Genomic DNA, 16,421 nt, shown 5'->3' on the forward strand with positions numbered 1-16,421 from the left:
ATGATTAAACCTAATAAAAACAATCTAAAATTATCCATTTATTCTAAGCATAAAAATTAAAAATGTCATCATATTCAGAATGTGTTAGGAATGATAGACATCAGGAAAGAAATTGAAAGGTACCATTACTATTGACATGAGAAAATACTGAGGTTAACTAAAATACTTTACTGTTAGAAACACCAAGCTGAAAAGTTGGGAGTCCACAACACAGAATTAAAAAATCTGAAAAATCTCCAGTTGTGTGATTTGAAGCCTTATTTGTTGTAATATAATACAGTTTTAAGATTAAACTAGCAGCACGTTAACTGTTCTAAGAAATGATAGCTCATTAAAGACAGCTAAAACAATGAAAAGACACAATGGTGTTAATAGTTTATCTACTCTGAAAAACATACCGTGTTATATTCCTCAATTATTTAGCTCTGTATGATGAAATTTAATTGATTGAAATAGGTTAAGTTCTACAACATGGTTATTCACTTTTTTTGGTTTGAGATGACAATAAAGAGTTTATAGAGAATAGAGCTTATATTATGTTATAGAGTTTACTAAAAATTCTCTGTCCCCTTTTATAAATGTTTTGAAACTCAGGTTCTTGATTTAGCTAATAATAAATAAATAAATAAATAAACAAACAAACAAAATAAATAAATAAATAAATAAAAATCTATTATGTTAACTAAAACTGCCAAAATATATGGTTATTCTCATATTTTAAATAAAGTATCTAGAATCCTTAAATATGGTTTGTGTAAATCCTTTGGGATACATAGAAAATCTTTATGTATCTTGCCTGATCTGCTATAACTTATGATCATTTATAACTGATGGTGGATAAATCATCTCTTCAGTTATTTGAATTTGTGTTTTCACTATATAAAAAAGGCCACACATATTAAAAGATAATAAATTTAGCAAAGGAATTTTAGTGGTTGCTTCATTCCCTTTCCCTAAGCAAAAGAATACACTTTGAACAAAGCAAATGAATGCTTAGTTTCAAAATTTAATTGCAATTTCAAGTAACTTTCTCATGAGAATTCTATCTAATGTGAAGTAAAAATAAGGTTAACAAAATCCAGTACTGAGGATTCCCTTTCTATATCAAACCTGCCCTATCCAGCTTCCCTGCCATCTTACAGCACACTCTTAACTTTCTCTTGTTTTGTATTACTCCTTAGTGAAACCCTCTGTCTCCTTAATGATATGGAGAGCTTGATACTGAGAGCTGTTCTGCCACCACACTTAACAGGGAACACATTATGCATGTGATAATTTTTTTTAATTTTAAAAAATTAGTGAGGATCCTGTAAAATTCTATAAAAAAAATATCATCAAAAAAAAATCTTGGTATTTAATTATTTTTAAAAGTGTAGGGGCAGCTAGGTGGTGTGGTGGATAGAGCACCGACCCTGGAGTCAGGAGGATCTGAGTTCAAATCCGACCTCAAACACTTAATAATTACCTAGCTGTGTGACCTTGGGCAAATCACAACCCACTGCCCTGAAAAAAACAAAACAAAACAAACAAAAAAAAGATTCCACAAAAGTGTAAAGGTCTTTTTGTTTCATAAAAATTCTAAAGTATGCCTATTATAATGTGTTCATTTCTACTTTAAGATAGGAGTCAGGTTGAGATTTTCCCAACTCAGAAAGCAAAATGGAAAAAACAAAAAAAAATTCTTTAAAGATTATGCTTCTATTTCTTTGTAACTGTGTCCTTAAGCTCCAAGGAGTCATTGGTGAGAAAGTGTTAATTATGTTGCGAGAATAAAGACATTTACTTTCTTTTTTTTTTAAAGACATTTACTTTCAAAAGTGTTTTTGCCTATCACAGTTCACTTAGCATGAAAACCCTTAAAAAGAGATCACATACATATTAAATTTGAAAGTAGGTAAATTCCTGGCTGAGTTTCATCACTTTTCAGGTATTAAAAACACAATGTGCTAGATAAAAAATGTCTCAGAACTAGTTAAATGAATCAAAAAAGGTTCATCCATTTAAGTTATACTTTGCAAATGATTCCCAATTGAGCAAATCACACACACAAATAAAGATATTACAACATATTTAAAATATCAAAAAGGATATTAAAGAAAATGTTTTCAACTGACATTTGGCTACCAAAAGTAAAAGAAATCATCACTAGCCACACACTCAGGGATGCAATTAGAAACAAGTGTTAAGGAAAGGTAAATGGAGGGGACAGAGAGACAGTTGTCACAATGGGGCAGTAAGTTGGGGGCAGGGTTGGGGATAGGGCGCTACTCACATGGAATCGTTTCTGACCAATTGTCCATTTTGTCGTACAGCATTTTCACTCATGGACCTCTCTCTTTTCAGCCTGCCAGCTGTACGGATTTGCTAAATAATAAAAAGAGAAGGGGGAAGTGGGAGAATTGAGGGAGGACAACATATTTTCAATATATGTTTGTGTATCTCAAAACAAAACTTCTTAGTCAATTCTAAAAATTACCTATTTAGAATAAAATTATAATCAAAGAAAGACACCCTCAAAGTGTTTGCAAAGCAACAGAAAATGATAAGAAAGAAAACACAAAAATCTCAACATTTTACAAGGCCACAAATTAAGGGGAGATTATTTCCTTTATAGAAAGAACCATTGTACATTTATTTCAAAAGGCCATCTTCCACAATATAATGGATACTGCTCCATTCATGTAAATTCATTTAACAAGAACTTTTCGGGAAATCATGTGTATACTGGGATCATCACTAAATGTTTTTATTTTGAAAATAAAGTCAGAAACTAAAAGTTGGTTAAGTCTCAGTGTAGTTTTGGAAACTGAACCCCCAATAGGTCCTTATTTCCTAATGTTTATCCAGCAAAATAATCAAATCCCCAGTTGAAACAGACATAATCAAGACATCTATTTTAATTGTTGGGGGAACTAAGGGAAGCTAAAATTGGTTTTTAAAACTTCAAACTCAAACTATCAAATATTGAAACCATCAAATTGTCAGCAAAGCTGAATCATCTAAAAGGACTTAAAATGAACAATTATCTTTTTAGACTTGTCACAAACAACTTTTAACTGCTATTTATGCCAAAAGAAAAATCCTAGAAGCTAGTATGCCAAGTGCAGTTAACTTTAAAGTAGAAGGCAAGCATATTTTGTATTTTTAAAAAAACTTATGTGGTGGTTGGACTAGGCAAACATTCTCTCCTAATTTCTCTGTAGGGTTTAAACATCTGGTCTGGGTAGAATAATTATTTGTCTAAAATGATAATTTTGCTTTAAAGACCTCAGGTTTTAATTTGGTCAAACATAGGAAAAAATTCTGATTTAAAAAATAGCACAGAATTTAGAGACAAAGACTCCAAGTCTAAGTTAAATACCAAATCATCAAAAAAACTTTTCATTTCATATCAGACTTGGTAAATTACCTAACATGTCTTAATCAAGAAACAGATGAATTTAAGAATATTAAAGTCTTTTTATACTTTTTTTGCACTATACTGAGTTAGTTTGACATCGCAGCCTTCCTCATTGCTTCAGAGTTCCTTTAAGAGTATTGCTATCACTAAGGGATATTTCAAGTTTTCTTAACCCTAATTGGAAATTTGGTTGGTATACAGGAGAAATGTGGGCTTAAGCAGGAAGGGTAGGGAGAATCAGGTAGGCACAATATATATGTTATTTTGATATGGCTTAATGAGACATTAAAAAAAGTGGGAAAAACTTTAGAAATCAAATTTGCATTTAATATTAAAATTGCCATCTATGATTGATTGTAAGGTCAATTTGGAGAATATTCTTTTGTACAAATGATTAGTTCTGTGACTTATAATCATTTAAGAAGCTCCCATCACTTTTCAATAAAATTTAAGACATTAAAAACCATCACTAGTAAAAGCTATTTGCCACTGGGATCTTAAAAACTTTAATGTGGAATCAAATGAATGTAAATGTAGGAGGAAAAGGAAGCAAGCAGAATCACTGCTAAAAGTGGGACTATCTACATCTTTCACGACTTCTGTATGCTGATCTTGCCTGTGCCTTCGAATCATGACATACTGAGAAAACAGAAGTTCCAGAAAACTTCAATGGGGAGGTGGTTCCCCAGAGGCAGAAGGTCTATTGCAAAGCTAGCAATCCAATGTCAAGTCAAAAGGGGAACTGAGACAACTTTTCTGGGCTGATCCATATCAGGTTATTTTATCCACAGGGACAAAATATCTCCTTGGAAGAGGATGATATTAAGAAAATGAATAGAATGGTTTGCTCTCTACCCTATTTCATCTCTCTCTGTTACAGCTAGTTTTGAAAGCAAGAAAACTGATCTCCATAGTACTTTCACCACCGCCAACCTCATTACAGAGAAATGATATGACTACATCTTTTTTCCCTCACCCAAAAGGTGCAAACCTGCTTACCCCCAACCTCCCATTCTCCTGCCCCTCCTTTGTTGGTGGACTCAACAATGAAATGTCATAATAGCCTACCATCACCATTTTATAACTCTTGAATCTCACATTTTAATCAAGTCCTTCCTCACCACCCACCTGAAGGCTGAGTTCTTCCTCCAAATGTGACTTTTCCTGAAAGGTAAAGTGATTAGATTTAAGAAGCATCAGCATTATGCCCTATAGTTATGCATCTATGTCAGAGTACAGAATAGTGTCCTGTGTTGGTGAGCAAAGGTCATGAGAATGATGGTCTGACTTGAATCATTATTTCTTAACCACATCCCCATCCCCACAATCTTCTTTCTGTTTTGTTTCAAGAATTTTGAGAAGAAAACTACTTACATCTTCATTTTGAGGAGTTGGAGGGATGGGCCTTTCTAAGTCCAGAAAATCAAGTGGTCTCTCACTGAGTGTCAGAACACGGGGTGGGGTTTTTAATGCCAAGGGTTTAAAGGGGGTTGACTGGATAAGGTCAAGATCTGCTGGTCTTGAAAATGAAATGTCTTCATTATTACCTAGAGGGGATAGATTTTAAAATCACCTTTTCACTAAAATAAATAGGTGGCAAATTTCCCCATCTTCCAAACTCCCAACCCCCCCCCCCCCCCTCCATTGCTGCCCTGGACTCACTGACTGGAGGCCAGGGCCTCTCTGCACCAATCCTTCCTCTATGGAGAAGGAAGAATTCCATCAGCTCCTCCCTTCCAACCTGGCTACACTCCTCAGGACTGCTCCCTCTTCCATCTAGGCTTTCCTATGATAGACTGCAAGTTCCTCGAGAGAAGGGGCTGTTTTGTTTGCCCTGGTACAAAGCAATGTTTACTGAAATGTGGCTTCTAAACAAAAATCAGTTAGTTCCTTACAGTTTATTACTTTGACTCCCAAGTAATAGTGCAAATATCTTCATGGTCAAGATCTTTTAAAAAGCTTTTACTAAAATTCTAGATTATTAATTTTAAAATTACAATCAAGTGAATTTTAATCAATCTCAAATAAAACCACATGCAAATTTATTTTATAAAGAAAAAGCCAAGAAATATAAAATAAACAATAAAAAAACTAATCAGATATAATAGAACAGAAAAAATTTCAACCATATTCTAATAGCAAAACCATTTTTAAAATGGTTTTAATTGATAACCATTATGCTAACCTATATGCACTAAAACACATTAATACCTGCTTTAAAAAGGTGATCAATTCTTATGAGCATAGGTGGTGGATGTGTGAATGGGTAGTTTCTTCTTTAAAAATTGTTTTTATTTATTTAAGGCAATGGGGTTAAGTAACTTGCCCAAGGTCACACAGCTAGGCAATTATTAAGTGTTTGAGGTCGGATTTGAACTCAGGTCCTCCTGACCCCAGGGTCAGTGCTCTATCCAGTGCACCACCTAGTTGCAATTAACATATATTTTCCCAGAGAATGAAGAGAATGGTTTGTTCTACCCAATTTCACCCTTCTCCATTAATAGCTATTTTTGAAAGCAAGAAAACTGATCCTAATAGTACTTTTACCACCACCACCACCACCAACCCCATTAGAGGGAAATGATATGACTACATTATTTTCTTGTCCAAAAGGTCATGACTGCTCACCCCCTTGCCTCCCATTCCTCCTGCCCCACCTTTGCAGGTAGACACAGCAATGAAATCATGCTTGTCTTTCTTTATTACTAAGAGCTCTCCTTTTGCAAATTTTCAAATTAAGGAATGAACATAGCATGAGCTCTTTGGTGTGAAGCTCTTGTGGGCTCAGGAATTTCTTTTTTTAAACAATTGCTACTGGTACTTAGAACCAAACGGCATAAAACTATTCATACCCTTTAATCCAGCAATACCACTGCTAGGTCTATATCCTATAGAAATCCAAAAAAAGGGAAAAGAACCAATTTGTACAAAAATATTTTTATCTCTTTATAACTCTTCTAGTAATGGCTAAGAATTGGAAACTGGGAGAATGCCCATCAATTGGGGAAATGGATAAACGAGTTGTGGTACATGACTGTGCTCAAAGACCTGGCATGGCAGAATGATTTCAGAAAATTCTGGAAAGACTTACATCAACTGATGCATAGGAAAGTGAACAGAACCAGAAGAACATTGCACAGTCCAACAGCAATAGTGGTCGAAGGACTGTGAATGACATAGCTCTTCTGAGAAACACAATGATCCAAGACAAACCCAAAGGACTACTGAGAAGTATTCTCTATCTCTAGAGAAAGAACTGATATTGTCTGAATGGAAGCATGCCATTTTTAATTTTATTTCTTTCATTCTTTTTTAAAATTTTCATTTGAGTCTTCTTGTACAAAGTAACTACTATGGAAACATTTTACTTGATTGCACATGTATAACCTGTATCTGGTTGTTTATCCTCTCAGGGAGGCAGAGAGGAGGGAGAATAGGGAGGGATAGAATGTGGAACTAAAAACTTAAAAATGCTGTTTTTAACATGAGAGAAGTGCATGGTCTGGTCCACTCATGTTGCTTCAGTACTACTCTCTTCATATATAAAGAAGAGAATTATTCTTAGAATGCAGTGAAACCACAGAGGGTACACCTCTACAGAGGCAGCCAAGTGGAGAAGTCGATAGTGATGGATCCGAATGACCAGCTTAGGGACCCAGGGTAAATCACTTAACCTCGACCTGCCTCAGTTTCCAGATCTATAAAATGGAAATAATGGCACCTACCTCCCAAGGTTGTTATAAGGACCAAATAATATGTCTGTAAGGCACCTTGCAAATCATAAAGCACTGTACAAATGTTATTATTATTAAAAACAAGCTAGTATTTACTTCCAGGTTTGGATATTAGGAAGGGACCCAGAAATTATCTATTCCATCCCCTCATATGACAAGTGAGCCAATTGAGGTCCAGGAAATTGCCTAAGGTTACACAGGTAGGAAATTAAATGAAAAAAAATTCGAACCCCTGACTCCAAGTCCCTTTCTACTTTACCCTGTACAAGGCACTAACTTTATTAGGCATTGATGGCACAGAAAACAAACCAAAGGGTCTGGAACTAAAGGTAATAGTTTTGATCTGGAGAAGAGAAATTTGGGAAGATTTGAGCAGGACCCTCTAAAGCAGAACATAAAATGAACTGGAGCTGGATGGGAAGGACTAGAGGATGAGCAGAATACCAAGGTAAACTGAGGTAACAAGGACTTGGGATAGTCAAGTGTTAAGGAGAAAAAGAATTATAAAATCATAGATCTAGACCTAAAAGAAATCTCAGATGGCATCTAGGCCAGCCCCCTTGTTTTGTAGGTCAGCATCCTTTCCACTAGACTTGTGGCTATCAAAGTGTTAAGACACAAAACAAAGGGGAGAGATGGTGACAGCCTTTTCCCAACAATTTTCCTGGGAAACCACTAGTATGATAGTCTGTATTTGGTACTCATATGATGATTTTTCTCCTAGAAAAGGATAAAAAGGAGCAGGAAAAAACACTTTAATATTCTACAGGTTACTCGGGAGAATCAGGCATCTCTTTTATTAAAAAAATGGAAGTAGAATTTCAATATGAAAGATAAAAGAATCTGAAAAGGAATGAGGGAATCCTGTCTTATGTCAGAAATGTGGAAAGAACACAGAAGAAAAAGAGAAGAACCATGGAAAAACTTGAAGAAACAGATCTCAGGTTCTTTTACTTGTCTTCCAAGTCAGGGAGATGCAAGCACTAGGAGATTATCCATTCAAATCTGGAGGAAATAGAACGAGTGATGATGGATATGGAAGCTATTCAGTCCAAGCATCTCATTTAAGAGACGACTCAACAAAGGTTGGCAGTGGAGGGGGAGGGAAGGGTTACATGACTTTTTCAGAGTCTCAACAGTGACAAGGCTTGGGTCAAGACAGACTTGGATTTGTACACCCCACCTTGGTAACCACCCTCAAACATATTCCTGAGGTACAGCTCAAAGAAGTAACAGAGACATGAGTAACATTAACAAACGGGATGACTAATTCTTGCTTCTGAGTACTCATATAGGAACAAACTGCATGCCAAGAAAAAAATTCAAGAGATTATAAAGTCTAGAGCAAGAAAATAAAAAGACTTCAAAAGGAAGTATCATTAGTTTTTTTTTTCTATTAGTGCTCTGCCTTAAGGCAAAGGTTTCAGGCAAGAAAGACAGATTTGGTAAGAAAACAGTTGGCTAAGAAAATTGTCTGAGAACTGCAATTAGATTTTTAGATTGCAATTTAAAATATAGGATTAACAAGTTGTAGTTACAAACACACCTGACAAGCTGTCATACATTACCAGACACATCCCAAGGAGGTTGATGAGAGAATTAACTATTGGAAGGAAGAAAGTTTCCAAATACAGTAAAAATATTTACAGTGGCACCAGTGCTTAGCACAATAGTCTGGCCCATAGTAGGTACTTAATGCTTAAAGATTAAGGAAAGGCTAAAATGATTGTGGTACATAAATAATGGAACATTACTGTGCTTTAAGAAATGGCATTTGTGATGAATACAGAGAAACTTAGAAAGATCTAGATGAACTGATGCAGAGTGAAGTGAGCAGAGCCAAGAAAACAATTCAATTATTACTATAAATGGAAATAGTAATTCCACATCAGGAAGTCAAAAGCAAATGCAAAATAATTATGAAGGTCAAACAGGACTCAAAAGAAAAGATGTGAGAAGACAGTCCCAATCCATCTCTTCACAAAGGTGGGAGCATGTTTTCAAACCTTGTATCGATCATTTAGTCTTATTTTTTTTAATCTTCCCTTAAAAATTCCATTTGTCATGTGGTATTACTTTCTGAGAGGGGGAAGGAGGAGGGATACGTGGGATAATTATGAAGACGTATAATGCACAAGACATTTTTAAAAAGCCCATTTTATGGGGGTGGCTAGGTGGCGTAGTGGATAAAGCACTGGCCCTGGAGTCAGGAGTACCTGGGTTCAAATCTGGTCTCAGACACTTAATAATTACCTAGCTGTGTGGCCTTGGTCAAGCCACTTAACCCCGTTTGCCTTGCAAAAACCTAAAAAAAAAAAAGCCCATTTTAAAAAACAGAATTAGGATTTCTTGTTCACCAAAACATTCATAGTAGTATTTTTTGTCGTATCCAATAACTGGAAACTAAATATCCATCAATTGGAGAATGGTTAAACAAACCAAGATGGGTGAATGTGATAAAATATTACCATATGTAAGACTGAATAAATATGAGGAATTCAGAAAAACATGGAAAGACTTCTATGACTTAAAGTAGAATCAGAAAACAAAAATCACAGTGACTAAAATAATGCAAACTGAGAAAATGATAAAAAAAAAAGTTGAATACTCTGTCACTGTGCCTCAGAAAACACCATCTAGGGAGACTAAAAAGCTTCAGAGTAGGGTCAGGGTCTTTATATATGTGTCTGCCTGGCACAATATCCATCTAGTCCCTTGGATGGGAACAACAAGTTCTTCAAAAATATCTATGGCATTTTCAATTCTCACTAAGCTATATTTTCACCTTAAGGAAGTCACTTTATCCCTCCAGAACCATCAAATCTAACATTCAACTTAAGGAATTAAACTTCCCTTTCCTATTTGTGCAGATGAGGAATAATAAGGAATGTTCTATTCAGGAAGTAAGGGAAAAAGTATGGGAAAAAATCTGATAATGCTAAAAAAACTAGAAAATTTTTTGTCTTTAATTAAAAAATTTACTTGCTTGGAGTTATGCTAAATCTAATTTAAAATGTAAGGGGTAAAAATTACTTAAGTAGGTTCACCAAGCTCTCTCGCTCTCTACATATACATACACATATATATATGTATGTATGTACATATACATATATATGTCACAGGATGGCTATAATATAAAAAGACGGGCGGCTAGGTGGTGTAGTGGATAAAGCACCGGCCCTGGATTCAGGAGTACCTGGGTTCAAATCCGGTCTCAGTCACTTAATAATTACCTAGCTGTGTGGCCTTGGGCAAGCCACTTAACCCCATTTGTCTTGCAAAAACCTAAAAAAAAAAAAAAAAAAAGACAGTAGAGATGCTTGGAGGTTCAATGCAGACAAAAATCTAAGAAAGGAATTTAGTACCAAAATCTATGGCCTCAAAAATCTGTACACAAATGAATAAAGTACTGGCAAAAAAATATCAAATACAAACAATACGAGGAACATTTGACCTCATAGACACATCACTAAGATTTGGTGGGACAAGAACTATGACTAAATTATGGCTTTGGCATGATATATGTTGTTCAAAAGACAGAAGACAGGTAGAAAAGGGGGGGATGAAGACAAAATAATATAAGAAGATAAGATCATGTGGAAAAAACCTAGAAATATATTAAGAAGCATTTGTGTGAAGGTAAATGAAACAAAAAGAGAAGCAATATTCTAATTTGACTATCCTACAGACCACCTAGAAATAGTAAAGGGATTAAGAATTGGGGAGACAGACCACAAGTCTAAGACCAAGACTTACTGCAGTAGTGATGGGACAATTCAATTATCTGGATAAAGGTTGAAGTTCTCTTTTACAAAAGTGAACTGGCATCTTTTTAAACTGATTCCCTCTCTTCTCACTCACCAGAAGGTCTTGACAGTTGGTTGGAGACAACCTTGGGAGAAGAGTCTCCTCTAACTTTGTGTGTGTGTGTGTGTGTGTGTGTGTGTGTGTGTGTGTGTGCGTGTATTCTGCACGGCAATGGGGTTAAGTGACTTACCCAAGATCACATAGCTAGAGGTATTAAGTGTCTGAGGCCGCATTTGAACTTAGGTCCTCCTAACTCCAGGGCTGGCATTCTATCCACTGCACCACCTAGCTGCCCTCTCTTAGAATTTGTGACAGAAAAAGTGGAGGAAAGCCCAGCTACCCATTGTACATTTAGAGAGGAGGGTTTTAGGATGTCATGGACTAACATGTCTGTATCAGTCCTCTCAGGAATAAGGAGAAATTTTAGAAAATGACTTTTGAGGAGGAGAGTCGTTTAAAAGGGTGTCCAGGAGGGTGGAACCAAGAAAGCAGGGTAGAGGCAGTAAATAATGACTAACTATATTCTAGAGTGGCAGAACCCACAAAAAGACTGAATGGAAACAATTTTCCAAACCAAGACAACTAGGGTTAGAAAGGCCCCCCAGTGCAGCCCAGGCCACACAGAAAGAACTGGCTCTAGTCATCCAGGAACAGCCCTCGGGACATCTGCGGGGGCTCCTGGGTTCATGGCACCAGGGCGTTTTCCAGACTTTTTAGCCCAAGGATTGCCAAGGACAACTGGAAAAGTCAGCAGGAAAACTGCCACACCAGAGAGCAGAGCCCAGGCCAGGCCAGGCCTCAGCACAGGTCCACCTGGGAACCAAAAGCAAGCCTGGGGAGCCCCCTAGCAGGTGTTTCCAGAGTGCTCTAGCCCAGGGATGATAAAGGAAGTCACAGGAGATTGCAGGGATCTCTTTGCTAGTCCTGGGGCAGGACTCTGCTGCTTTGCCCATACTCAGATCCTGGGGGCAGTCAGCTCATATTGCCATAGTGGATTGGGGACCCTCCTCATGGCTCCAGGGCAGGGGGGAGTGGTTGTGGTCATCACAAACCAGAGCACAGGCCAAGAGAGCAGTCAGAGTCTCTTATAAGATGTTGGAAGAATTGAGGTCCTGGGTGGGGTGGTGAGGGGGTGTCCCTGAAAACAACTGCAAAAACCCTTAAAAGTTTGGGACAGAGTGTCCTCCAACCTGGAAGCAAAGTTCCAGCTTAACAAAGAGCTAAAATCTCCAGTCTAGGATGGGAAATGAGTAAACAACAGAAGAAAAAGAATCTGACCATAGATAGATACTTTGGTTCCATGGAGGGTTCAAAATACACATTCAGAAGATGACAAAGTTCAAGCTTCCATATCCAAAACCTCCAAGAAAAATAGGAATTGGTCTCAGGCCAAGGAAGAGCTCAAAAAAAAAGATTTTGAAAATCAAGTAAAGGAGGTACAGGAAAAATTGGGAAGAGAAATGAGTGTGATGAGGGAAAATCATGAAAACCAAGTCAGTAGCTCAGTGAAGGAGATACAAAAAAAAAATATTGAAGGACAGCTAGGTGGGGCAGTGAATAGAGCACCAGCCCTGGAGTCAGGAGGACCACTTAACCCCATTGTCTTGCAAAAAACAAAACCAGTTTAGGTTAATGGGGAGAAGAATACCTTAAAGAAAGCAGAATTGGTCAGGTGGAAAAGGAAATGTAAAAGCTCTCTGAAGAAAATAATTCCTTAAAATGTAGAAAGGAGGTAAGGGAAACTGATGATTTTGTGAGAAATCAAGAAACAATAAAATATCATTTTTCAAGAAATTTTCCACGAAAATGCCCCAATATCCTAGAAGCAGAAGGTAAAACAGAAACTGAGGGAAACAACCAATCAAATCCTGAAAGAGATCCCAAAATGAAAACTTCCGGGAATATTGCAGTCACATTACAGAACACCCAAGTCAAGGAGAAAAAAAATTACAAGCTGCCAGAAAGACAATTCAAATATTGTGGAGCCACAATCAGGATAACACAAGATTTAGCAGCATCTACATTAAAGGTTCATAAGGTTTTGAATATGATATTCTGGAAGGCAAAAGAGCTTGGACAACAAATGAGAATCAACTACTTGGCAAAACTGAATATCCTCTTTCAGTGGAAAAGATGGATATTCAATGAAACAGGGAACTTTCTTGATGAAATTACCAGAGATGAACAGAAAGCTTAATTTCCAAATATAGGACTCAGATGAAGCATAGAGAAGGTGGACAGGCAGGGCAAATTATGATGAATTTTTTTTTTAGGTTTTTGCAAGGCAAATGGGGTTAAGTGGCTTGCCTAAGGCCACACAGCTAGGTAATTATTAAGTGTCTGAGACCAGATTTGAATCCAGGTACTCCTCACTCCAGGGCCAGTGCTTTATCCCCTACGCCAACTTATGAATTTAATGATGTTGAACTGCATATATTCCTGCATGCTAAGATGATACTGATAACTCATGAACCTTCTCATTTATAAGAGTAATTAGAAGGAACATATATAGACAAGGCACAGGAGGGAGCTGAATATGAAGGAAATGAATCAATGGACGAGAAAGGAATGAACTGGGAGATAGGGAAAGGAGAGGTAGAATGGGCTAATCTATTTCACATAAAAGAGGCAAGAAAAAGCTTTTGCAATGGAGTGGAATGGGAGAAGGTGAAGGGAAGTGAGCCTTTACTCTCACCAGAAGTGGTTCAGAGAGGAAATAACATTTGGACATAGAAATCTATCTTACCTTAGAGGAAAACAGAAGAGAAAAGGGATGGGAGAAAGGGGGACAGGGGAAGGGAAGGGTGGGGATATAGGTAATAGAAGAGAGGGAAGATTGTGGGAGAAGGTAGTCAGATACAACACACTTTTGAGGAAGGACAGGGTGAAAGGAGAGAATAGACTAAATGGGAATGGGGGAATAGGATGGAGGGAAATACAGCTAGCAATAGCAACTGTGGGAAAAAATAACAGAGGAATTTCACTGATGGACTTGTGATAAAGTGATCCACCCAAAGAGCTGATGTGCTTGAATAAATACTGAAGCATACTTCTCCGCCCCCCCTACTTTATTTTTCTTGAAGTTTCTCTTTCTTTGGGGCTAGGGGTAGGGATTATTTTTACTTTTACAACATGACTACTACAGCAATGTGTTTCTTGGCTACACATTTTTAATCTACTCCAAATAACTTGCTTTCATAATGGGGGTAGGGGGAATGGAGAGAATTTGAAATTCACAGTTTTGGAAGCAAATGTTGAAATTTGCTTTTGCATGTAGCTGGGGTAACAATTTTAAATCAAATATTAAGAAAAAAAATTTTAAAGTCCATAATTAACCTGCATTTTCAAAAGTCGTAATAAAAAAAAATAGATTCGAGGGTAGCTAGGTAGCACAGAGGCCAGAGCACCAGCCCTGAAGTCAGGAGGACCTAAGTCAATATCCATCCTCAGACACTTAACAATTGCAAATCTATGTGACCTTAGTCAAGTCATTTAATCCCATTGCCTTGAATAAATAAAATTAAAAAATTAAAAAAAAAAATAGATTCAGATGCAAGTAAGACAATTCCATAATAAGTATCTGGGTGTTAAAGTTAAAACTCAGAAAAGTGGATGTAAGAAAAGAAAGCTAAGAATTACAAAAAAGGGATTTTTTAAAAAAAGCTTTAAGTAGAAGAGAACAAAAGAAGCCAACAGAGTTGGAGGGGAATAATGGTTCCTGAAAACAGAAAGAAGGCAGAGCTGCCTTCATATTTCTGCTTCCGTGTTCTCTATAAAGGAGAATAATCTTTGGATCAGAAAGGAGAGAACAAAAGTAGACAGTCCCTTGTTTTCAAGGAGCTCATACAATAATTAGAGGAAAAAAGCTAACACATAGAAGAGATACAGCTAAAGAGCTGATGGCAAGGTCCAAGAATCTTTAGGAGGGTGGCTACCTCTTTAATTTGCTCTAAATTGGAGGAAAGACTTTTCCCTAAAAAGTTATTTTCTTAAAAATCAAAAACCTTATAAAACGTCCCCTGCTGGGCTGCATAGAAAAGATGAGAGTCCATCAGTCAGTTTCCCAGCCAAGTACCAACATACCTGCTATAACAATTCTCTCTGGAACCTGCATCGTAACACTAGCATTTGGGACTCCTTCTTGGAACCCTGTGTCCAAATCCGAAGGTGGAGGAGCGACTTTTAATTTTTCTGGGACCCTCATTCGTTGGCTGATCCCTTCAGTGTATTCCATCTCATATTGAATACGATTTATTTCTGCCATGTCAGCTGTGGGAGAAGGAAATGCTGCCCCACTCATCCTAGATAAAGAACATTTTTTTAAAAGCCAGGAATTAGTGATAAGCCTTGTTCCCCTCTTCTGAGTGCAATTAGTAGATTAAAAAAAAGAACACAAGGAAGAGAATTCCTAAAAGGATATTTTAATTATATGAACATGTACAATATAAAGTCACAAAAAATGGTTTCCTAATAAAAAGCCACTTGACTTGTTATTAAGGAAAGCCTCCAGTTTGGGCCTTAATGTAGAAAAAAAGAAAGATATGAACATTACAGAAATGTACCTTCCCCCAGTGCTTTTGCTGCATTAACAAAAAAAAAAACCATGCGCTTTTTAAAGGTACAAAAATTTAAGAAATTCCTCCTTCCTCTTCCCCAGAATCAGTTTCCCCACAGAGGTAGGAGGAGAAACTGCTAAGCTTTTTAAAAGATTAAATTGGAAAACTGCTTTTAGGCATGCACAATACCTTTCTTCAAAGTAATCTCACTTTTTTTTTTTTATCAGGAAAGCAGTTATTCAGAGTTTACTAAAAAGGAAAGTATGGCCTCCTAAATCTCACAAAATGCAAATCTGCTGAATAAGTAATATTTGATGTTTATTAAGGTATATGATATTATACACTTCATGGAGAGAATTTGTGATCAAGGAAATCTTACCAATTTATAATCTTTTGAAGGGTTATGATTTTTACAATTTAGGCTATATATTATATGGAGTAAAAGTACATGACATGCCTTCTAGAAGAAAGACAGAACAAAATGATAGAAGTTCATCCTAAATTGGCAGGACATCCATGCTCAGAGGAAAATGCATTGGAATGCGGTGCCTTGGGGGGGGGGGGGCAAATGAACAATGCCAATCTCAGGGTGCAAAAACAGCAGCAGTAGGTCAGCTTTAAAGCCAGTCCATCTTCACCCCATCCCGTGGTGGCTAGCTTAACAGAACTCCACTAACCTTCCTAGAGGGCTGTTACTGCTTGATCGTTTACTCATTTTGCAAGTGTCTGGGCACCTTTACAAGGTCTATTCAAATTTTACTAGCCTGTAGCTTAGTTTACTTTACACAATTCCCCTACAGATCTGATTTTTTTTGAATTTTTGGAGCTGTACATAAGAGCACGGGCACTGCCAGCTGTAAAACAGAAAGAAGAAATCAGCATTTTAGCATTTCATTTCCACAAGCAATCCATAAGTTAAAATAA

At 36.8% G+C, this 16,421-nt stretch overlaps 1 protein-coding gene across 15 annotated transcripts in view; it reads right to left on the reverse strand.

The window, feature by feature from the left end:
- Window positions 1-16,421, reverse strand: part of MFF (mitochondrial fission factor) — a 52,432-nt gene that overhangs the window by 28,747 nt on the left and 7,264 nt on the right. For 7 of the 15 annotated variants that reach the window (XM_074191235.1, XM_074191238.1, XM_074191229.1 and 4 more), the window contains exons 3-7: window positions 16,175-16,351; window positions 15,025-15,242; window positions 4,775-4,947; window positions 4,529-4,564; window positions 2,273-2,364 (exon numbers count right to left, since the gene is read on the reverse strand). In XM_074191235.1, the coding sequence (XP_074047336.1) occupies window positions 2,273-2,364; window positions 4,529-4,564; window positions 4,775-4,947; window positions 15,025-15,242; window positions 16,175-16,212 (557 nt within the window). In that variant the 5' untranslated portion in view covers window positions 16,213-16,351. The remainder of the gene's footprint in view (window positions 1-2,272; window positions 2,365-4,528; window positions 4,565-4,774; window positions 4,948-15,024; window positions 15,243-16,174; window positions 16,352-16,421) is intronic. The other 8 variants (XM_074191230.1, XM_074191239.1, XM_074191240.1 and 5 more) reach the window with 2 other exon arrangements.

The sequence above is a fragment of the Macrotis lagotis genome, chromosome 6 (genome assembly GCF_037893015.1).
Source record: "Macrotis lagotis isolate mMagLag1 chromosome 6, bilby.v1.9.chrom.fasta, whole genome shotgun sequence".
In the NCBI taxonomy this organism is placed as follows: Eukaryota; Metazoa; Chordata; class Mammalia; order Peramelemorphia; family Peramelidae; genus Macrotis; species Macrotis lagotis.